This window comes from Euleptes europaea, chromosome 14 (genome assembly GCF_029931775.1).
Source record: "Euleptes europaea isolate rEulEur1 chromosome 14, rEulEur1.hap1, whole genome shotgun sequence".
Taxonomy (NCBI): Eukaryota; Metazoa; Chordata; class Lepidosauria; order Squamata; family Sphaerodactylidae; genus Euleptes; species Euleptes europaea.
Window position 1 is genome coordinate 50427683 of NC_079325.1, and position 17631 is coordinate 50445313.

Below are 17631 nucleotides of genomic sequence, written 5' to 3' on the forward strand. Positions count from 1 at the left end.
AGGTGCCTCTAGGAAGCCCACAAACAAGATGACTGCAGCAGCATTATCCTGCCTGTGTTCCACAATACCTAATATAATAGGCATGCTCCTCTAATACTGTAGAGCAGAGGTTCCCAAACTTTTTGAGTCATGCAGCACTTTTCAGGAGAGAAATTCATCACAGAGCACTAATTTTCACCTAGCACCTATATACTAAACCGAATGACAGTAGTATTTTTCTTTCCAGTCTCTTCACGGAGCACTAGGAGATGTTTCGCGGAGCACCAAGTGCTCCGTGGAGCACAGTTAGGGAGCCTCTGCTGTAGAGAATAGGTATGCAACATGACTAGTTTTCATTTTGGCTAGTAGCCATGGACAGCCCTGTGCTCCATGAACATATGTACTCTCCTCTTAAACCCTTCCAAGTCAGGTACCAGGTGATGTGAAAGACCTCTGCTTGAGTCCTTGGAGAGCTGCTGCCAGTTAGAACAGAACTTGATAGACTGAAATTCTGACTTAATATAGGGCAGCTTTGTGCAGATCACAAGTCCCACGTTCCAGTCTGCCTTCGGGGGGGATTGGCACGTGAGCTTACACCTGATCCTGATCAGGGACAATGCCAAGAGAAAAATAACATCCAGTAGCCCAGGGAATATGAAAGTCAGGCTTGGCCTGCATGTCTTAATATATCCTTTTACAGCAAATGTAATGGCTTTTAACAAAATATTCCACACACACTCTCTTTGCCTCAGCTCATTGCCGCATCTGCTAACGTAACTATCAATTAACATGCAGCTAACGATGCCAATGCCTGGCTCCCAGCTCCCGATGCCACGATACGGTTCTGGTCAGCAGCCCCTGATTTTGCCACAGTCCATCCAGCTTCCCCAGGGCCAAAACCTGCCTGTCGGAGCTCCTCGTCGTATCCTCTCGCCGGGTTCCCAGCCGTCTGTCCTTGCCACAAGCAGGGAGGTAAGAACAATCAGAGCGTGCATCTGTTGTTCAGTTGTGTTAAAAACAACTGCATTTGTGTTGGATGTTGTTTCCGAATTCATCTTTCCCCAACCTTGCTGATTGCAATGTACTTTGTGTGGGGCTGCCCTTGAAGACTTTCCAGAAGCTTCTTGCAGCACCAGATTTGATCATGGAGAACTTATTGCATGTATATTCCAGCAGCTGCATTGGCTTCCTGTAGCTTTCTAGGCAATTGCAGTTTGAGCCATTTAACCTTGACGGGGTGTTTTTAGGGCAAGAAACAGCATCTAAGGAGAGGGCATGACAGAGGATTATGAAATTACAAATGGGTAAATTTTTTCACCTACTCTCATAATGCTAGAAGTCATAACGGATTAACCTAATTCATAGGTGGTGATAGGTCTATTGATGCCTTGTAAATAGAACCTCCATGTTCCAAAGCAGTCTTCCTCTGTCAGGTGCCGGAGCCAAGCTATGTTGGAGAGCTGTTTTCCTCTTGCCTGGCCTTTCCTTGGAAACAAAGACAAGAGGCAACATTCCAGCGGAACAGAATTGCATTCAGAGAGTTGGGATGCAGAAACTAAACTAGCTATTCCTGTAGCAGAGTTAGGATTACATAAGAACATAAGAGATTTTGGGGCTGGAGCCTGAGGAGGGCAGGGTTTAGAGAGGGGAGGGACTTCAATGCCGTAGAGTCCAATTGCCAAAGCGGTCATTTTCTCCAGGGCAACTAATCTCTATAGACTGGAGATCAGTTGTAATAGCAGGAGATCTCCAGCTAGTACCTGGAGCTTGGCAACCCTATGCATCACAGTCTTGGATATAAACTTAAGTTTTTTGCGCATATGTTTTTTGGTTTAAGTTATCGTTATATATTTCTTTATATCAAAGTGTGCCTGCTCTTTTTCTGCTGTGTGTTCAAAGCAGCTTACGGCAAGAGGGGACAAAAGTTATGAAACCATAGTTATTTCCTTGCCAAGTTTTGGATGTTGTCTGTTGGGTGCCCCTCTGTAGTAGAACATCCTTCCCGTAGGTCTTTGCTGGGAGAATGAGGAAAAGGGAGTATGTACCTTTCACCCGTACATACATAGTGTGTGTAAATGCGCACATGGACAGTACAGTATGTGTCCCAGTAATGGAATTAGGTTGTTTGTGGCCCCTCTTCAAGATGGTAAAGTGTAACTGGAAGTGGAAATAACCCTGCTCCCTGCTTGCTTGCTTTCCCCAGTCCTCCCATGTGGAAATGAAAGGATTCCACTTCACGGATGGTAAACAGAGCATGCCTACCGGAGGATCCATGCCATCACCGCATGCTTACAGGTGAGTAATGCTTCTGCCTTAACACCAAAGGGAACGCAGTGTGTACAAACAGAAAGCAAAAATACTAAAGAAGACCCACACTGTATAGCTGTAATGGACAGGTTGTGTCAGCCAATGAAAAAAATCCTTGCAACAGTGTTGCAAAATAGGAAAAATGATTATTGAATTAAACTCGTATGCACTAGATTCACACAGAAAATACATCAACATTTACCACTTGAAAATTCATTTATCTTCTACTCTGCGTAATTCTGTTGAGGATACTTGTCGAAACAGAATATACCAATCTTTTGCCTGCCCTTTTGATGGATTTTCTGTGGTGGTACATTTAGCACATGTTATATATTTATTTAATTCATTTATACTGCACCTTTCTCCCTAAGGGGGACCGAAGCAGCTTACATCAATCACCCAGCAAGCTTGCATGGCATGAGTGGGGATACTAGTCTGACACTTGTGTGCTTCTTGAGGGACTCCTTTTGAATATGTATCTGGTACAAGTGAGTTTAATTTCATCTCTAAATCATTTTTCCTATTTTGCAATACTAGCTCAAGAATTTTCTTCACTGGCTGACGTGTCCTGTCCATTGCAGGTATACAGTGTAATGCTTCTGCCTGACAGCACAAAGGGCTTTCTCTAAGTGTCTGATTCTGTTCACGAGACAGCAGCCTCACCATTCACAAGCTTAAACTGCAGCTCTTTTATTGAACCATCGGAAAGGAGACAATAACTTGGAATTGGAAGTGACTTAACATTTGGAAGAACAAAGTGATGGTACTCAGGGTTTAAATTTAATACAGTAGCCCCTGATGTCTGCTTGAGAGAAGACATATGAACACATGAAGCTGCCTTATACTGAATCAGACCCTTGGTCCATCAAAGTCAGTATTGTCTACTCAGACAGGCAGCGGCTCTCCAGGGTCTCAGGCAGAGGTCTTTCACATCAACTACTTGCCTGGTCCCTTTAACTGGAGATGCCGGGGATTGAACCTGGGGCCTTCTGCCTGCCACCCAGATGCTCTACAAACTGAGCCACAGCCCCTCCCCTAAGCTCTCCAGGGTCTCAGGTTGAGGTGTTTCACATCACCTACTTGCCTAGTCCCTTTAACTGGAGATGCCGGGGATTGAACCTGGGAACCTTCTGCCTGCCAAGCAGATGCTCTACTACTGAGCCACAGCCCCTCTCCTGAGCCACAATGGAGAAACGTGTACCTTTGTGCCCTGTTGACCATTCCACAAAGGGTCAGGTTGGTCTCTCATTTGGGGGCCATTCCAGTAGTTATGCTTGGTCTGGTTTGCGCATATACTGTAATAGGTCTTTTTGCCTCAGGGGTTTGGGCGTGGGAAGGCAGTTGTCCTCCCCAGCAATGGTGGTTTCAGTGAGGGTTGGAAAAGAGGGGCCCCCATACCAGAATATGGGTGTAACTTCTCTCCAGGTGCAGTCTCTGTTGCTTCATGCTGGACAGTCTCTCAGAGAGTGGCACCGACTCAAGGTGGAAGGCAGCTTCTCAACAGACACCTCCTCAGGTTGTTTAGACGATCTCCAGTTAGCATCATTTGCTCAGTTCCCCGTACCTCCGATTCCCACTCGGTCATGAAACTGCTGGGGGACCTTGGGCCAGTCACACTCTCTCAGAATTTGTTTGGATTGATCAAGGAATAACACAAGAAAAGTGTAAACGCACAATTACTCTGCCATTCACTCTGTACATGCCCATATTGGTCTTGTTCCAAGGCAGGCTCTTTTAAGTGTATATGTTACGGCGTTCTAATAAATCCCCATTACTTTGGTGTCTCTGTTCAGGCAAATAGCCCTTTTTCTGCTCCACGTGGCAATGGTGGCCCTCAGCTGGAGCTCAGGTGTGAGAGCTTCTTCTTAGATGGAATCAGCCAAAGAGACTCTTCTCTTTATACCAAGGGATTTTATTATCTCTGTTTAGCCACCCACTGTGGGTCAATCCTTTCCTGAAATGTAGGGCTGTTGGGGAAAAAAAATTCGGGAAAGTTCGGCTTCGGAAAAATTCGGCTCTTTTAAATTCGGACCGTGCCGAAGTCTGAACTCCCCCGCTTCAGATCCCCGAAATTCGAACGAGATCCGGAGTTCGGGGGGAAATCCCCCCCCCCACGGGCCTTCACGGGGCTTCCATGAAGGCGCACGGGGGGGCTCTTTAAACAGATCTGTGCCTTCCAGCTGGAAGGCGCAGAACTGTTTAAAGGGCCCCCCGCGCGCCTTCCTGGAAGCCCCGTGAAGGCGTGGGGGGGCAGAAGGGTTTAAAGACCCCCCCCCGCCCCTCTTCCCGGGAGTCCTGGGAAGGCGGGTGGTGGGTTGTCAAGCCCCTCTGCGCTGTCTGCGCAGGCAGCACAGAGGGGTTTAAAGACCCCCCGCCCCACTTCCTGGGAGTCCCGGGAAGGCGGGCGGGGGTTGTCAAGCCCCTCAGCGCTGTCTGCGCAGGCAGCGCAGAGGGGTTTAAAGACCCCCCTCCTCTTCCCGGGAATCCCGGGAAGGCGGGCGGGGGTTGTCAAGCCCCTCTGCGCTGTCTGCGCAGGCAGCACAGAGGGGTTTAAAGAGTCCCGGGAAGGCGGACGGGGGGTCTTTAAACCCCTCTGCGCTGCCTGCGCAGACAGCGCAGAGGGGCTTGACAACCCCCCGCCCACCTTCCTGCAGATCTGTTCCCCCCCCCCCGCGTGCGCCTTCAGGGGGCTTCTCTGAAGGCGCGCGGGGGGGGGGGCTTTAAACAGATCTGCACCTAACAGCTGTTAGGGACGAACCAAATCGACAGCCCTACTGAAATGTTCAGGAAGATTCATTCTAGCCTCTCTTCACCCCCCACCCCACCCACCCCCTTCTCTGTGTCCCTCCTAAGTGTCAGCTTCCAGCTGGAAGTGTGAGCTGACGGTTTCCAGGAAGACCATTAGCATTTCTAAAGCATTGATGGGTGCATTTGACTCCCCCCCCCGTTTTCTGCTAAGAAAAGCTTTTTTTATAAAACTAACTGTAAAGGTTTTGTACAGCCCAGACCTCCAAATTAAAACACATTTCTCCACAAGGTCCTTCGCCTGTTCTCTGTATTCCACTTGTGTATCTTTTGGTGAACAAAGTAGTCTTGATCTTGGCATAATTCAGCGGTAAGTGTTCCTTTTTACCATCCACTCCTAGATCTCTTAAGGAGGTGCCTGTTATTATTTGTCTCCCCCTACTCCACCCCAGTGGTCTAGGCCACAGGGTTGCTCTTCATCCGCTAGCAGGCAGATTAGGGTTGCCAACAGCCTGGAGGAAAATGTCATGTCCCTTTAATAGTGTGGTCAGGACATTTTCTTCTCCAGGCTGTCAGTGTATCTGCCTCAGGCAGATTCTTTTATAGAAGGAAAAAAGGGGCGAGGGCTGGACCAGGAGGTTTCTGCCACTTCATCCCCACAGCTGATCTGTCTGTGTTTCTGCAGGGGATGGTCCCAGGTTCCTCTTGGTCTGTTCCTCTAGGATAGGCAGCTGACAGGACCCAGAGTCTCTGCGCCTTACAGACCAGGCAACATTTAGCCCCCCCAAAAGTATATTAGAAGAAAGAAAAAGCAAGGTAGCTGCTGCGTCTCTCTGGTGTGGCTGGGTTCAGCTCGTGGGGATGCTGAGCCAGCCCAGTATTGGAAGTTTGTAAAGGACAGACGGGAAAGTAGCCTTAAAGGCCCATCACTGTATTACTTTATACAGGTTGAGCATCCCTTATCCAGATGGCTTGGGACTAGAAGTGGACCGTATTTCTGATCTTTCCTTATTGTGGAATATTTTGGGATTTTTGCATATACGTAAAGAGATAGCTTGGGGACTGGATCCAAGTTTAAACACAAAATTTGTTTATGTTTTATATTTATACATAGCCTGAATGTAATTTTAAACAATATTTTTTAATAATTTTGTGTCCATTTTGTGTTTAAGTTTAAACACAAAATTTGTTTATGTTTTATATATACTTTTTATACATAGCCTGCATGTAATTTTAAACAATAGTTTTAATAATTTTGTGTCCATTGAACCATTAGTGGCACTGCTGAGGGCCTGTAATGCCCGCATGCCGGCGCGAAAGGTCTGGTTTTCGGATCAGTCCAGATAAGGGATACTCAACCTGTGTAAAAATTGAAATAAGGGCTAATATTGGTACTGTTTAACTGAATAGGAAGAGTCTGACTCCCCAAGAAGTGATAAAAGTGTTAAATAAGCATACCATGGGAGTAAAGATATTCAATCAAAACCCAGTGCCTTCATGATTACAAACATACAGAGTCTGAAGGTGCTCTTTGTGAATGCCCTTACTGAGTTCATGTATTCATGATTCTGCCATTGCTTATTGGGTCTCCCTGTCTAAATTCTCAGTCTTTTGATTTCCCCCCCTCCCCAACCTTCTAGGCCTAGTTCTGCCAGCCCAAGTGGAAAGCCCGCTGGTCCAGGCATCGGTATGACCTCTGTGCAAGGACATTACATCCAGCAGGTAAGGATGCCGTTTCACTGAACTGAGCTTTTCTGTGGGATGCTTAAAACAGTTGGGCTGACAGGGTGGCAAGGCCTCTTTGCTCTTATTCATCTGCAAAGCGGCTGTCGTGTTTGACCATGATCTGCATCTTTCCGTGTGGATTCAGAATCTGGCAGGTGCATGTGGCGCATGGACAAGGAGACAGCAGGTGGAATTCAGGCCAGCGACAAGCATGAAACACATGAAGCTGCCTTATACTGAATCATACCCCAGGGTCCATCAAAGTCAGTATTGTCTACTCAGACCGGCACCAGCTCTCCAGGGTCTCAGGTGGAGGTCTTTCACATCCCCTACTTGCCTGGTCACTTTAATTGGAGATGCCGGGGATTGAACCTAGGACCTTCTGTATGCCAAGCAGAGGCTCTACCACTGAGCCACAGCCCCTCCTGGTGGCATGGGATTGGCACCTGATTTCCTGGGTAAGGAGGATTCTGGGAAATGCCAGCAAGTCTCTTCCTCCGGCCTACATTGTGCAGGGAATTGGTACCTTATTTTCAGGGTTGTTGACATGAACTCTGCAGCACCTCAGCTCCTGCCATTGGGCCCCTAAAGGCTGTACCATCTGAAACTGAAGAGGAAAGCCCCATTGCAGATGGAATCCCTAGTCTCCTTTAGCATGGCCCTTTGACAAACAGTCTTGAAATTGACCCTGTACCTGTTCAAAATAACAGCTGGCTAGATCACTGCAAAGAGAGGCTTGTAAGGGAAGGGGTACATCCCAGTGACGGTGGATAAACAGGGGTTGGGGGCTTTGGTGGCTTGCAGATCTTTCTTTCCCCTTTCCCAGGATTCATAGAAGCAGAATAAATAAATGCTTGTTTGTGTAATTTATGTCAGTCATAGAAATTAACGGGGGGGGGGGATTTGGATTGTCATAGTGAAAATGGGTGTGGCCTTTTTTTCTTTACAGTGCAGAGTACATAAGAATGACCTGCCTTCATAAGGGGCCCAAAGCCTTTGTTTCTGCACACAACACTGATCTGGCATTGCCTGCTGATTGGAAGAAGGCAAGCCCAGAGCAGAGACTCATGCAGAGTCTCAATGGGCAGCCATTTCTAATGCATTGGGTAAGATTGGCCCATGAAATCGCTCCCGGTGCAGTTTTATTCTGGTTGCAGGCTTTGGGGGATGCCTTAGCGCCCCGTACATACTTTAGGGCCATGGGCCCCTTTGAAATGCATTTCTGTGGTCCTGCTTAAGCTCTGTTCCTCTCCCTCTCCCTTTTTTCCCCCTTGCCCTACAGGCAAAACAGCGGGTGGATGAAAACAAAGCCAACATGGGAGCCATAAAACTGCAGGAACCATCCTCTGCGAGTCAGATGAAGCCGGTGCGCACTGGAGCAATCAAGCCTCAAGTCGTCAAAGTGGAGGAGAGCAAGGCCTAGTTGACGGCGTCCCTCCGGATGCCCACCTGCTTGTTCTTCTGGACTGAGCGAGGGCTCTGCAGATCTCCCCACGTTTCCTAATTCACTTCTCCCACCAGATGTACTGAGAGACTCTTGCCAGATTCGCAGCTCACCACCAGGATAACAGCTGCCTGAAGCAACCTTGTCCAAGTCCTTCTCCCAACAAAGCAATTATTGAACAGTGGATTTTGACATTGGCTGCTTGCTTTAAAAAAAAAAAAAGGCTACCTATCCTGTCCTTGTGACTGTTGAGCGGCTCCAGCCATTTTCTTTTTCTTGTTCCCTCTCTCCCATAGCAGCGATTTGCTCTTTTGGTAAAGCCCCCCTCTCCCCGTCCTCTTATTTCTGTCTCCACAGAGTGGCAACAGGAGGGAGAGGGTTGCCCCGGAAGCTTTTTAAAAAGACAGCGGAGGGTTTTTAAGCGAAATAGAATGCTGTGTCTTTGTTTTATAGCTGAACTTTTATATGTTCTCTCATATCCCACCCCCTTCTTTACCCTCTGAACTGATCATGTGCTCAGATGTACCCATTCTCTAATTTTTATTTGGGCAGAAGGGGGAGGGGCGTCCTGTGTGCTAACATGAGATTTCTAGACTCTTAAATGGCGCTGTGCAGGCCCTGGATACTCAGATCGTTCATTTCCTTATGAGTAAATAGATCAAGGCATTGGGGAACTTTTGGCATGTTTTGTTCTTTTGAGCTGGAGGCAGAGCTCGCTTTTAGAAGTAAAATGTGCACAAGAAGCATTATAAAGGAATGCATCGAATCTCAAAGATTGCCCCACTCAATTGTAGCTATGGGGTGTATCGTGTTTTCTTCCCTGCCCCCCAGTGTGCAGCAGCAGAAGCAGCATTGTTTTCATTTCAAGAAACAGCCCCAACTTTCTCATGCAAGATCCTCCCAATCAAGTCATTGATGCAGGGTTTTGGTTGTTTTTGTAACTTTATGGAAACTTAGTTGGGGAGGAGGTGGGCTTAAATTTCTCAGGATTTACACAGTATAGAATTTGCTAAGGAAGTCTCTTTCCTTGCATGAATCAGGTGCTGGCTTCAGTCAGTGAGTTTATAGGGACTACTTTTGGCAGTTGAGAACTTTGCCTGCTCCCCCACCTCCCACCGCGCTTTTGGTCTCTCTGTGCTCTCCATCACTTCAGACTCCTTATTCCATCTTAACAAAACCAGTTTTAAAGGTTTTGGTTCTTTTTGTTTTCTCTCCCCCTTCACACGATTCTCTCTGCTTTTCTTTTCTGCTTGTACCAAAGCAAATCTGTAGAAGCCCTTCTGCCTAGTAAACCATAGCAGATAAAATACTCAAAGGAAAAAGAGAATTCACTGTGGGCAGGACAGGTAATTTTATCCTTTTTCCTTCCAACTCACCCCCCTTTTCCTCATCTCTTCCGTGTCCCCCAGTTTCTGCTGCAGTTGCCTTTAGGATCTACCAGACATAGCTTCGAGGCAGTGTTGCATTATGCTAAGCTGCCAGGCATTCCAAAGGCAAGATTATGGTGGATTCAGTTTCCCTGAATGGGCTTGAGTTCAGCAATGCCAGACGTCTTAGAGGCACTTAAGTTGCCCTTCGTTTTTTAACTCTTAACCTTTTTGAAAACATAAAAGAGGAAAAACTCGCAACTCGCTTTCTCTCATCATCAGTAGCTTGCTAGCCGTGAACTGTCTCAGCAGCGTTTCAGAAGGTGTCAAGCCAGTAGCTTTGCTGGTAGTTCCAAAGATGACATTTTGAACAAAGAATGTATATGCGAACGGAAGATCTGAAAGGTCTGGCTCTGAAGAGCACGTCCTCCTGGATTTCTTAAAGGCTGTGTTTGAATTCATTAAGCTACTCTTAAATCGTAATGTTTATACAGTAGCTTTAGGTTCAGACTAATAAGCTCTTTTAACTTAGTTGTAGCGATGTTCCTTCTTCACACGTGTGTCCCTTTATAGAAAACCACCAAGGGATTTCAGGTAGATGGTACTTTAAAAAAATAATTACAATGAATGAATCGCCCTTTTGGAGGGAGGGTTATTTCTTGGGGTTTTGGCTTTTGCGGCAAGAGTTTCTTCCCTTCCTCTAGCATCTTATAGTGGTTTGAGGTTTAGAAATATTGAGGTCTAAGATGTATTTTCACTGTTCTTACCAAGGGTCCCCTTACTTGCTTCCACCTCTGCCCCCAAGCTTTTCAAAGGCCGTGGCATTAGTTACCCAGCATATTCTCCCCCCTTGCTTGATGCCTCCGCTATGAAATATCGTGAGGAATTGAATTTGTTGTGAAACTGCTTCGTTAGATGCCCCCTTTTTTTTCTTTCTTTTTTTTTGCTCAGCTGGTTCCATACAAAACCTTCAATGAGATCAAAACCCTGCTGTATTGGCGTATTCCTTTGCACACTCTCGATGCATTTGAAAAGACACAAAACGTTTCCTGCTTTTATATATGACTTTTCGACAGTCCCCTTGCAGTCAGGGCAAGGGAGGGGAAACTGGGTCTGTCACTCAGCATAAGATGTTGCAGAAGCTCCTGGTGTAAATTTAATCAGTACTTACTATTGGGGGCGGGGGAAGCTGCCCTCTTTTATCCCCATGGCTCTCAGCCCCCCAAAAAACAAATAAAAACACTAGAATTTATTTATACGTATTTGATGTTGTAGGTCTAGGTGAAAAAGTAAATGTTTCACTGCTCTATTTATATATTATGTCTGAACTTATTCTGTGCAGGAAAGGCCAAGAAATAACCCATAATATTCATTGCCTTTTCCCCCTTCGATTTGTGACTGCTGTTTTTAGCACCAAAAGCTGTTCCTAGACCCCCTTTTTCAAAAAAATAATAATGCAGTGTGCCTCTTTCTTTGCCACTTTGTTTTCTCCACCTTAGCATTTTATAATAATGTTGGAAATCTAAGGAAGTGGAGAGCCATGTACAGAAGAGTAACGTTCTCTGGGAACAAGTGCCCATTTAGAACGGATGGGATTGGCAGCCACAAAATATTGGTACAAGTGGGTTTCAGCAATGGGTGCTGTGTGCTGTTACCAGCCAGTTTAGCCGAAGGTGAGCGTGATTCACTCATCTGCCTTCGGTGCCGATTTCCTTTTTCTGTGCTCTTTTTTTGCTTTGTAGGGGTTTTAATGCCATGGTTGGTGTGGAGCAGAGCAAGGGGGAAACAGCACAGATGCTTAGGGGGCAACTCTGGGATGAATCTTCCATGACTTGATCCCAGCTCTGACTTTGGATGGCAGTGGCCCCACAGATTCTCTGCTGGCTGCTAAAGTTCATCCACATTCACGTAACTGCAGCCAGTCCTCTGTTAAAATGGCTTTTTAAAAGAATTTCTGCAAGAGTGCTCCAAACTGCTCCATAGCTTGCTAGACTTTTAACGAATGGCTACACGGTCTCCCTGTTTTGTGGGAAACTGTATTTATTTAGTGCAAGGACCACTGCAGACTGTCCTTTTGTGTGTGAGTTCTGTTTTTTGCCTCTGACTTTATGCAAAATCCTTTTCAGTGTCGTTTGCGGGGGGGGGGGGGGACCTGGTTTCTAGGAATGAAACACTTGGTTTTAAAAAAAATAATAATTGGAATGATAAACAGAATCCTTTTTAATGTAGCAATGACCCATTAGATCAGACGAGCAGATAATTTGAAGCAGTGAAACCAAGCTGGCTACTGAGAAAGAGAGCAGATCTTCATCCAGCTACCTTTTTGATCTTTCAGGCCACCGTAGGTCAATAGTGGCCATAATTTGTCTGGTCCAGTGGCTTCTTCGAGTTGTAACCATCTAATTGGTAGGTGGGACTTGCAGCAGCGGTGTGGCACTCCCTGTGGCATGTTAAGGCATCCTTAGCAGCAAGTTTTTTCTCTTGTTCTGTATAAATTGCAATTGTTGATTCTAAAGAGGATATTGTACTTCTTTTTAACCTCGCGACCTGTACAGTAAAATACTTTTTGTTTTTGGCCTTTCCTCTGTTTGTCTTTTCATGTAGACAAGGTATTTGAAAGAGCCGATGATGACTAAATATGTTAACATGCAACATGTTTATATCTTACTGGGAAACCTTAAACTGCAGACTGGACCTTGAATCACGGAATCACCAGGCCGGTGGTGGCAAGACTCTTTCTCGTCCTCCTATTCTTGTTTTCAGTCTTTATTGTTTTTCCTTTCAGATATGTGACTGTATTAGCTCTTTCCATATGAAAGAATTCTCCTTATTTAAATAAAAAAAATTAAAATTACGTTAAGCTTTGCGGAATCAAGCTACCAGACCTTCTTCCAGACTTCACTGACCTGTGGAAGGAAGGACACACATACAAATGGATGGCAGATTCAAGCGGTGTAGCTGGAAACTTAATTTCTACCCAAAGCAATCTGTCTTTTAAAGGATAGATTTTTTTTGTATCACTGTCTGCCACAAACGGTGTGTGTGCGATCTGTGGTGCAAACTTTCATAGACCAGTGCCTCCCTTTGTCAGTCACATGAACAGCTATCTTTTGCTGGCAGATAAGGGCCGTGAAATCCAGAGTTTGGGTGGCATTGCATGCCTCTGACAAAATGGCCTCCAAGCCAGAAAAGGCTGCACGCAGCCTCTAAGGCAGGGGTGTCGAACTCATTTGTTACGAGGGCCAGATATGACATAAATGTCACCTGGTCGGGCCGGGCCAGGTGTACCATAAAATGTAATGCCAGATACCGGAGATAAATAGAGCCCCTTGGCACAGAGTGATAAGCTACAGTACTGCAGTCAAAAGCTCTACTCATGACCTGAGTTCGATCCCAACAGAAGTCGGTTTCAGGTAGTTGGCTCAAGGTTGACTCAGCCTTCCACCCTTCTGGGGTCGGCAAAATGAGTACCCAGATTGCTGGGGGTAAAGTGTAGATGACTGGGGAAGGCAATGGCAAACCACCCCGTAGACATAGTCTGCCTAGTAAATGGCGGGATGTGATGTCACCACATGGGTCAGTAATGATCCGGTGCTCGCACAGGGGACTACCTTTACCTTTTTACCGGAGATAAACTTTATAGAAGACACAGGCAAAGCCAATTAATGATATTCTTTTTTACTAAAAAAACAAGCATGCTTAAGACAATAATACTCATACAGTATTTTCTTTTATTTAACAGTCTGTGATCATTGACACATCAGGACTGGGGGGACTGCCTCGCCTGGCTAACCGGATAAGAGCTCTTGTAGAGCTGGATTTTGCCCCCTGGCCATATGTTTGACACCCCTGCTCTGAGATGTCACAAGACTTTTTTGTGGGGAGTCATAATAGGCTGCAGGGGTCGGCAAACTCATTAGTCAGAAGAGCCAAATATCAACAGTACAACGATTGAGATTTCTTTTGAGAACCAAATTTCTTAAACTTAAACTATATAGGTAGGTACACTGTTTATTAACTTAATAAACTTTAATTAAAGTTTTAAGTCTTAAACTATAGGTACACTGAATAAAACTTGATATCATACTTAATAGTGATCTTATTTATTGATAACAATTAAATTGTAAGTCCCTGCCATTTCACCCTCCCCATCTGTAGGCCTGGTCTACCGCCATAAAAGCCTATTGGTAGACCTGGCCTCCGGCTGAGTCCCATTGGGAGGCCAGGTCTACACATGGGCTTTCTTGGCAGTAGACCTGGCCTCTGGAGGCCCATAGAAGCCAATTGGTAGACCTGGCCTCTGAAGGGGGACTTTTTCCCCTCCTCGGAGTCCAGGTCTTACCGCCAAGAAAGCCAGTGGGTAGACATGGCCTCCCAATGGGACTCAGCCGGAGGCCAGGTCTACCAAAGGAAGCCTGCCCTGCCCAACAGCTGATGGGCGGGGGGGGCAGGAACCGCCAAGCCGCATGCCCAGCAATCACGCGGCTAGAGGGGAGGGGAGGCTTTAGCCTCCCAACCATTGAGAGCAAGGGAAAGGGGGACCTGGTCATTCTCCACGGCGGGGGGGGGGGGAGAGACAGCGCACCTGCTCGCCTGCTCTCTTGCTCGCTCTCTCAGGCGCACCGGCTCCGCAGGCCAGTTGCCAGTGCGAGCAGGCGCTAGAGCAGGGGCTCCGAACCAAGTTTGGAGAGCCGCACTCAACGGGCCAAAGAGCCGCATGCGGCTCGGGAGCCGCAGTTTGCAGACCCTGGGCTAGGGCCATCCTTCTGGAAAGGTAAAATGAGGTATATGTGAATAGTATTTACTAAGTATGTAGAAGGCACACATCCTAACTGATCGGGGCATAGAACGCTCCCACTTCACATGCGGATAATAATTAAGCTGTGGTATCTAGTGAGCTTCATGGTGCTATAAGGATTTGAACATGGGTCGCCTAGATCTTAGTCCCACACTTACTGCTATACCACACCGGTTCCAATTTATTTTTATTCCATTTAGTTTCTCCCTTTGTTCCTCCAAGGAGCTGGGGTGCCTTCTCTCCCTTCTCCAATGTTAAAACTCACAACTGACCTATGAGCTAGTCATGGTGCATACCTATTCTCTCCAGGATCAGATGAGCATGCCTGTGATATTAGGTGCTTTGGAACACATGCAGGATGATGCTGCTGCAGTCGTCTTGTTTGTGGGCTTCCTAGAGGCACCTGGTTGGCCACTGTGTGAACAGACTGCTGGACTTGATGGACCTTGGTCTGATCCAGCATGGCCTTTCTTATGTTCTTATTAGACTGGCCTGAGCACGCTCAACATCACATGTACATGGGAATTTGAACATGGGTCACCCAAGTCCAACCATGTTCTGTTTACTATATCACAATGGCCTAACGATACATCCTGGAAGCAAGCAGAGCTTTCTCTGAAAATTAGTAAGAATGTTTTATAGCTTGGTGGCCATCCACAGAAGGGGGAAAGGTTCCCCACTAAAAGAGCTGAGGCATCTGCTGCCTATGAATACAACCTGCCATGCTGGTTTTAACTGGACTGTCGCCATTATCACTTCTGTCTTTGGTGTTATTTATTTACTTCATTTATACCCACCTTTCTCGCTGAGACTCAAGGTGGATTACAAAATATATATTTTAAAAAATCATAAAAACAGCATAAGCCATCCAAGAAATAACGCACAAGAACTAGGATTACAAAATTAGAAAACAATGCAAACAAAAAACCGAGGCATGACATACCATCATGCAGAAAGTAGATTACAGAGGAAGAAGACGAGGTAATAAAAGCAATGAAACGTAGCAATAAAACTTTGCAATAGACTACGATCCTATTTCCTTATAAAAGTGTTCTCTTGATCCATTCCATAACAACACAGTTGTTATTCCTTTTATAATAATTCCCTCTTGAACATTTCTGTTTTGCACATTTAAATGATAAGTGCAGGAGCCTTCTTAATCTCAGGCATGCTGCCCCAAAATGTGTGAGCCGCAACAGAAAATGCATGTGGACAGGGTGGAATCTCACCCACTTTTGCACACATATGCAAAGCTCGTACAGTGAAGCATAGGGGGTGGAGCAGGTATATGGGTCCAAGGCCATGAAGGCCTTTATAGGTGATAGCACCTTGAATTGAACCAGGTGACTAACGGGTTCAATGGCGTAAGCACAGAATGGGTATGATACACATGCTTTGCCTAGCTCCTGATAGCAACCTGTGGTCTGTACTAACTGGAGTTTCTAAGTTGACCTTAAAGTCAGACCTGTGTAGAGTGTATTACAATAGTCGCCTTGAGGTTACTGCGGCATGGATCTGTATGGCCATACCAGCCAAGTTAGGGAGTCATCTTGTGGCGTAATTTAAGATGAAAGAAAGCATTTTTAGTTGCTGCATTTACTTACTTTTCCAGTAGTCCTGTCAATCTGACCACATCACATGCGGGAAGCAGCACAGTATCCTTTGAGATCTCAGCTTTCCCAACTAGCATCACCTTCATCTTGTCAATATTCAGTTTCAGCTTGTTCACCCTTAACCATTTAACCACATGAGTCTGGCACTTTACAGAATCACCAGGTGATTTTAGTACAGAGATAGAGAGCTGGGGTTCATCAGCATATTGAGGCCAACCTACTCCAAAACCACAAGCAATTTCTCCTATGGGCTTTACAAGATCAAATAGCATTGGGGAGAAGACAGCCAGGTCCCTCTTTGCCACTGGCGGGAGATTTTTGGGGCAGAGCCTGAGGAGGGTGGGGTTTGGGGAGGGACTTCAATGCCATAGAGTCCAGTTGCCAAAGTGACCATTTTCTCCAGGTGAACTGATCTCTATTGGCTGGAGATCAGCTCTAATAGGAGATATGCAACTATCACTTGGAGGCTGGCAACCCTACCTGTGGAATGACACAGGACAAATCCCACTAGGATGAAAACTGGTCTCCACCAGCAAGCCTCTGTGTCCTGTCTGTAAGGAGTTATTTAAACCGGTCCAAAGCACATCCCTCAATTCCTACTACCTCCATCTGCCTCAACAAGATGGCTTAGATACTTTGGATCCCAGCATGTGCTTTTGAGCTGACTGTATCATCCTTTTTTGTCCCAGGTCTGAGCATCTCAAGGAAACTTGTGTGACATAGCACCTATAAACTGGATAAACTTTGAATACACAGGATGCTTGAGGTCTCTGTACCCGAATCCCCACTCAATCATGACTCTCTATTCAAGTTATTCCGAGAGAGGATGAAGGGAATGCCTTGGAGAAAGGGTGTGTTGACATCAGTAAAGTACCAAAGAAACATCCAATATGCTTACAAGTTTCCAGAGAACCTTCAGATGTAAGGCTGTTAGAAAATAAATGCATTAAAAAAATCCTTTTGGCCTCTTTCTAGTGACCTGTAGAAATCAGCTGCTGAAGAGTGCAAAACATCAAGATGAACAGATTACACTGCTATTAAAATGCTCAGGATAAGAGGCCAGGACAAAAGTCGGCAACAATCAGCATTACAGCTTTTAAAGGCAAACCTACCAACAGTAGTGGATGGGGAACAAAGCATTGGGGCTTATTTCCTTTCTCTAGGGATAGCTCCTTCTGTCCCCCTTTGTCAGGTCCTCTATGCCTTAACTTCTTCAGGACCATGGAAAGCTAGGGTTGCCAACCTCCAGGTAGTAGCTGGTGATCTGCTATGACAACTGATCTTCAGCCAATAGAGATAGGTTCTCCTGGAGAAAATGGCTGTTTTGGCAATTGGACTTTATGGCATTGAAGCCCCTCCCCAAACCCCGCCCTCCTCAGCCCCCATCCCCAAATTCTCCAGGTATTTCCCAACCCAGAGCTGGCAACCCTATGGAAAACTGAACAGGTGCAGCTTGCTTACCACACAGCAGATTCATATGCTGTAAAGCACAGGTGCCTGGCCTCGGGCAAATTACTGCCTGGTCAGGCAAGACCCATTCACCATGGCTGTATTCTGTAGTGCTGTTGTTTATATTGCAGGGTTGTTGTTTTTTTTATTGTTCCAAGTTGCTTTTGCACATGCAAAGTAATCCTGGAAGCTGGTTCTCATTGA

At 46.1% G+C, this 17631-nt stretch overlaps 1 protein-coding gene across 1 annotated transcript in view; it reads left to right on the top strand.

Annotated features, from left to right (window-relative positions):
• The window catches only part of PRRC2B (proline rich coiled-coil 2B), a 100656-nt gene extending 92477 nt beyond the window's left edge, over positions 1–8179 (top strand). Inside the window, exons 30-33 of the mRNA XM_056860347.1 lie at positions 775–951; positions 2183–2274; positions 6672–6753; positions 8039–8179. Coding sequence (XP_056716325.1) covers positions 775–951; positions 2183–2274; positions 6672–6753; positions 8039–8179 — 492 coding nt within the window. The remainder of the gene's footprint in view (positions 1–774; positions 952–2182; positions 2275–6671; positions 6754–8038) is intronic.
• Positions 8180–17631: the final 9452 nt, after the last annotated feature.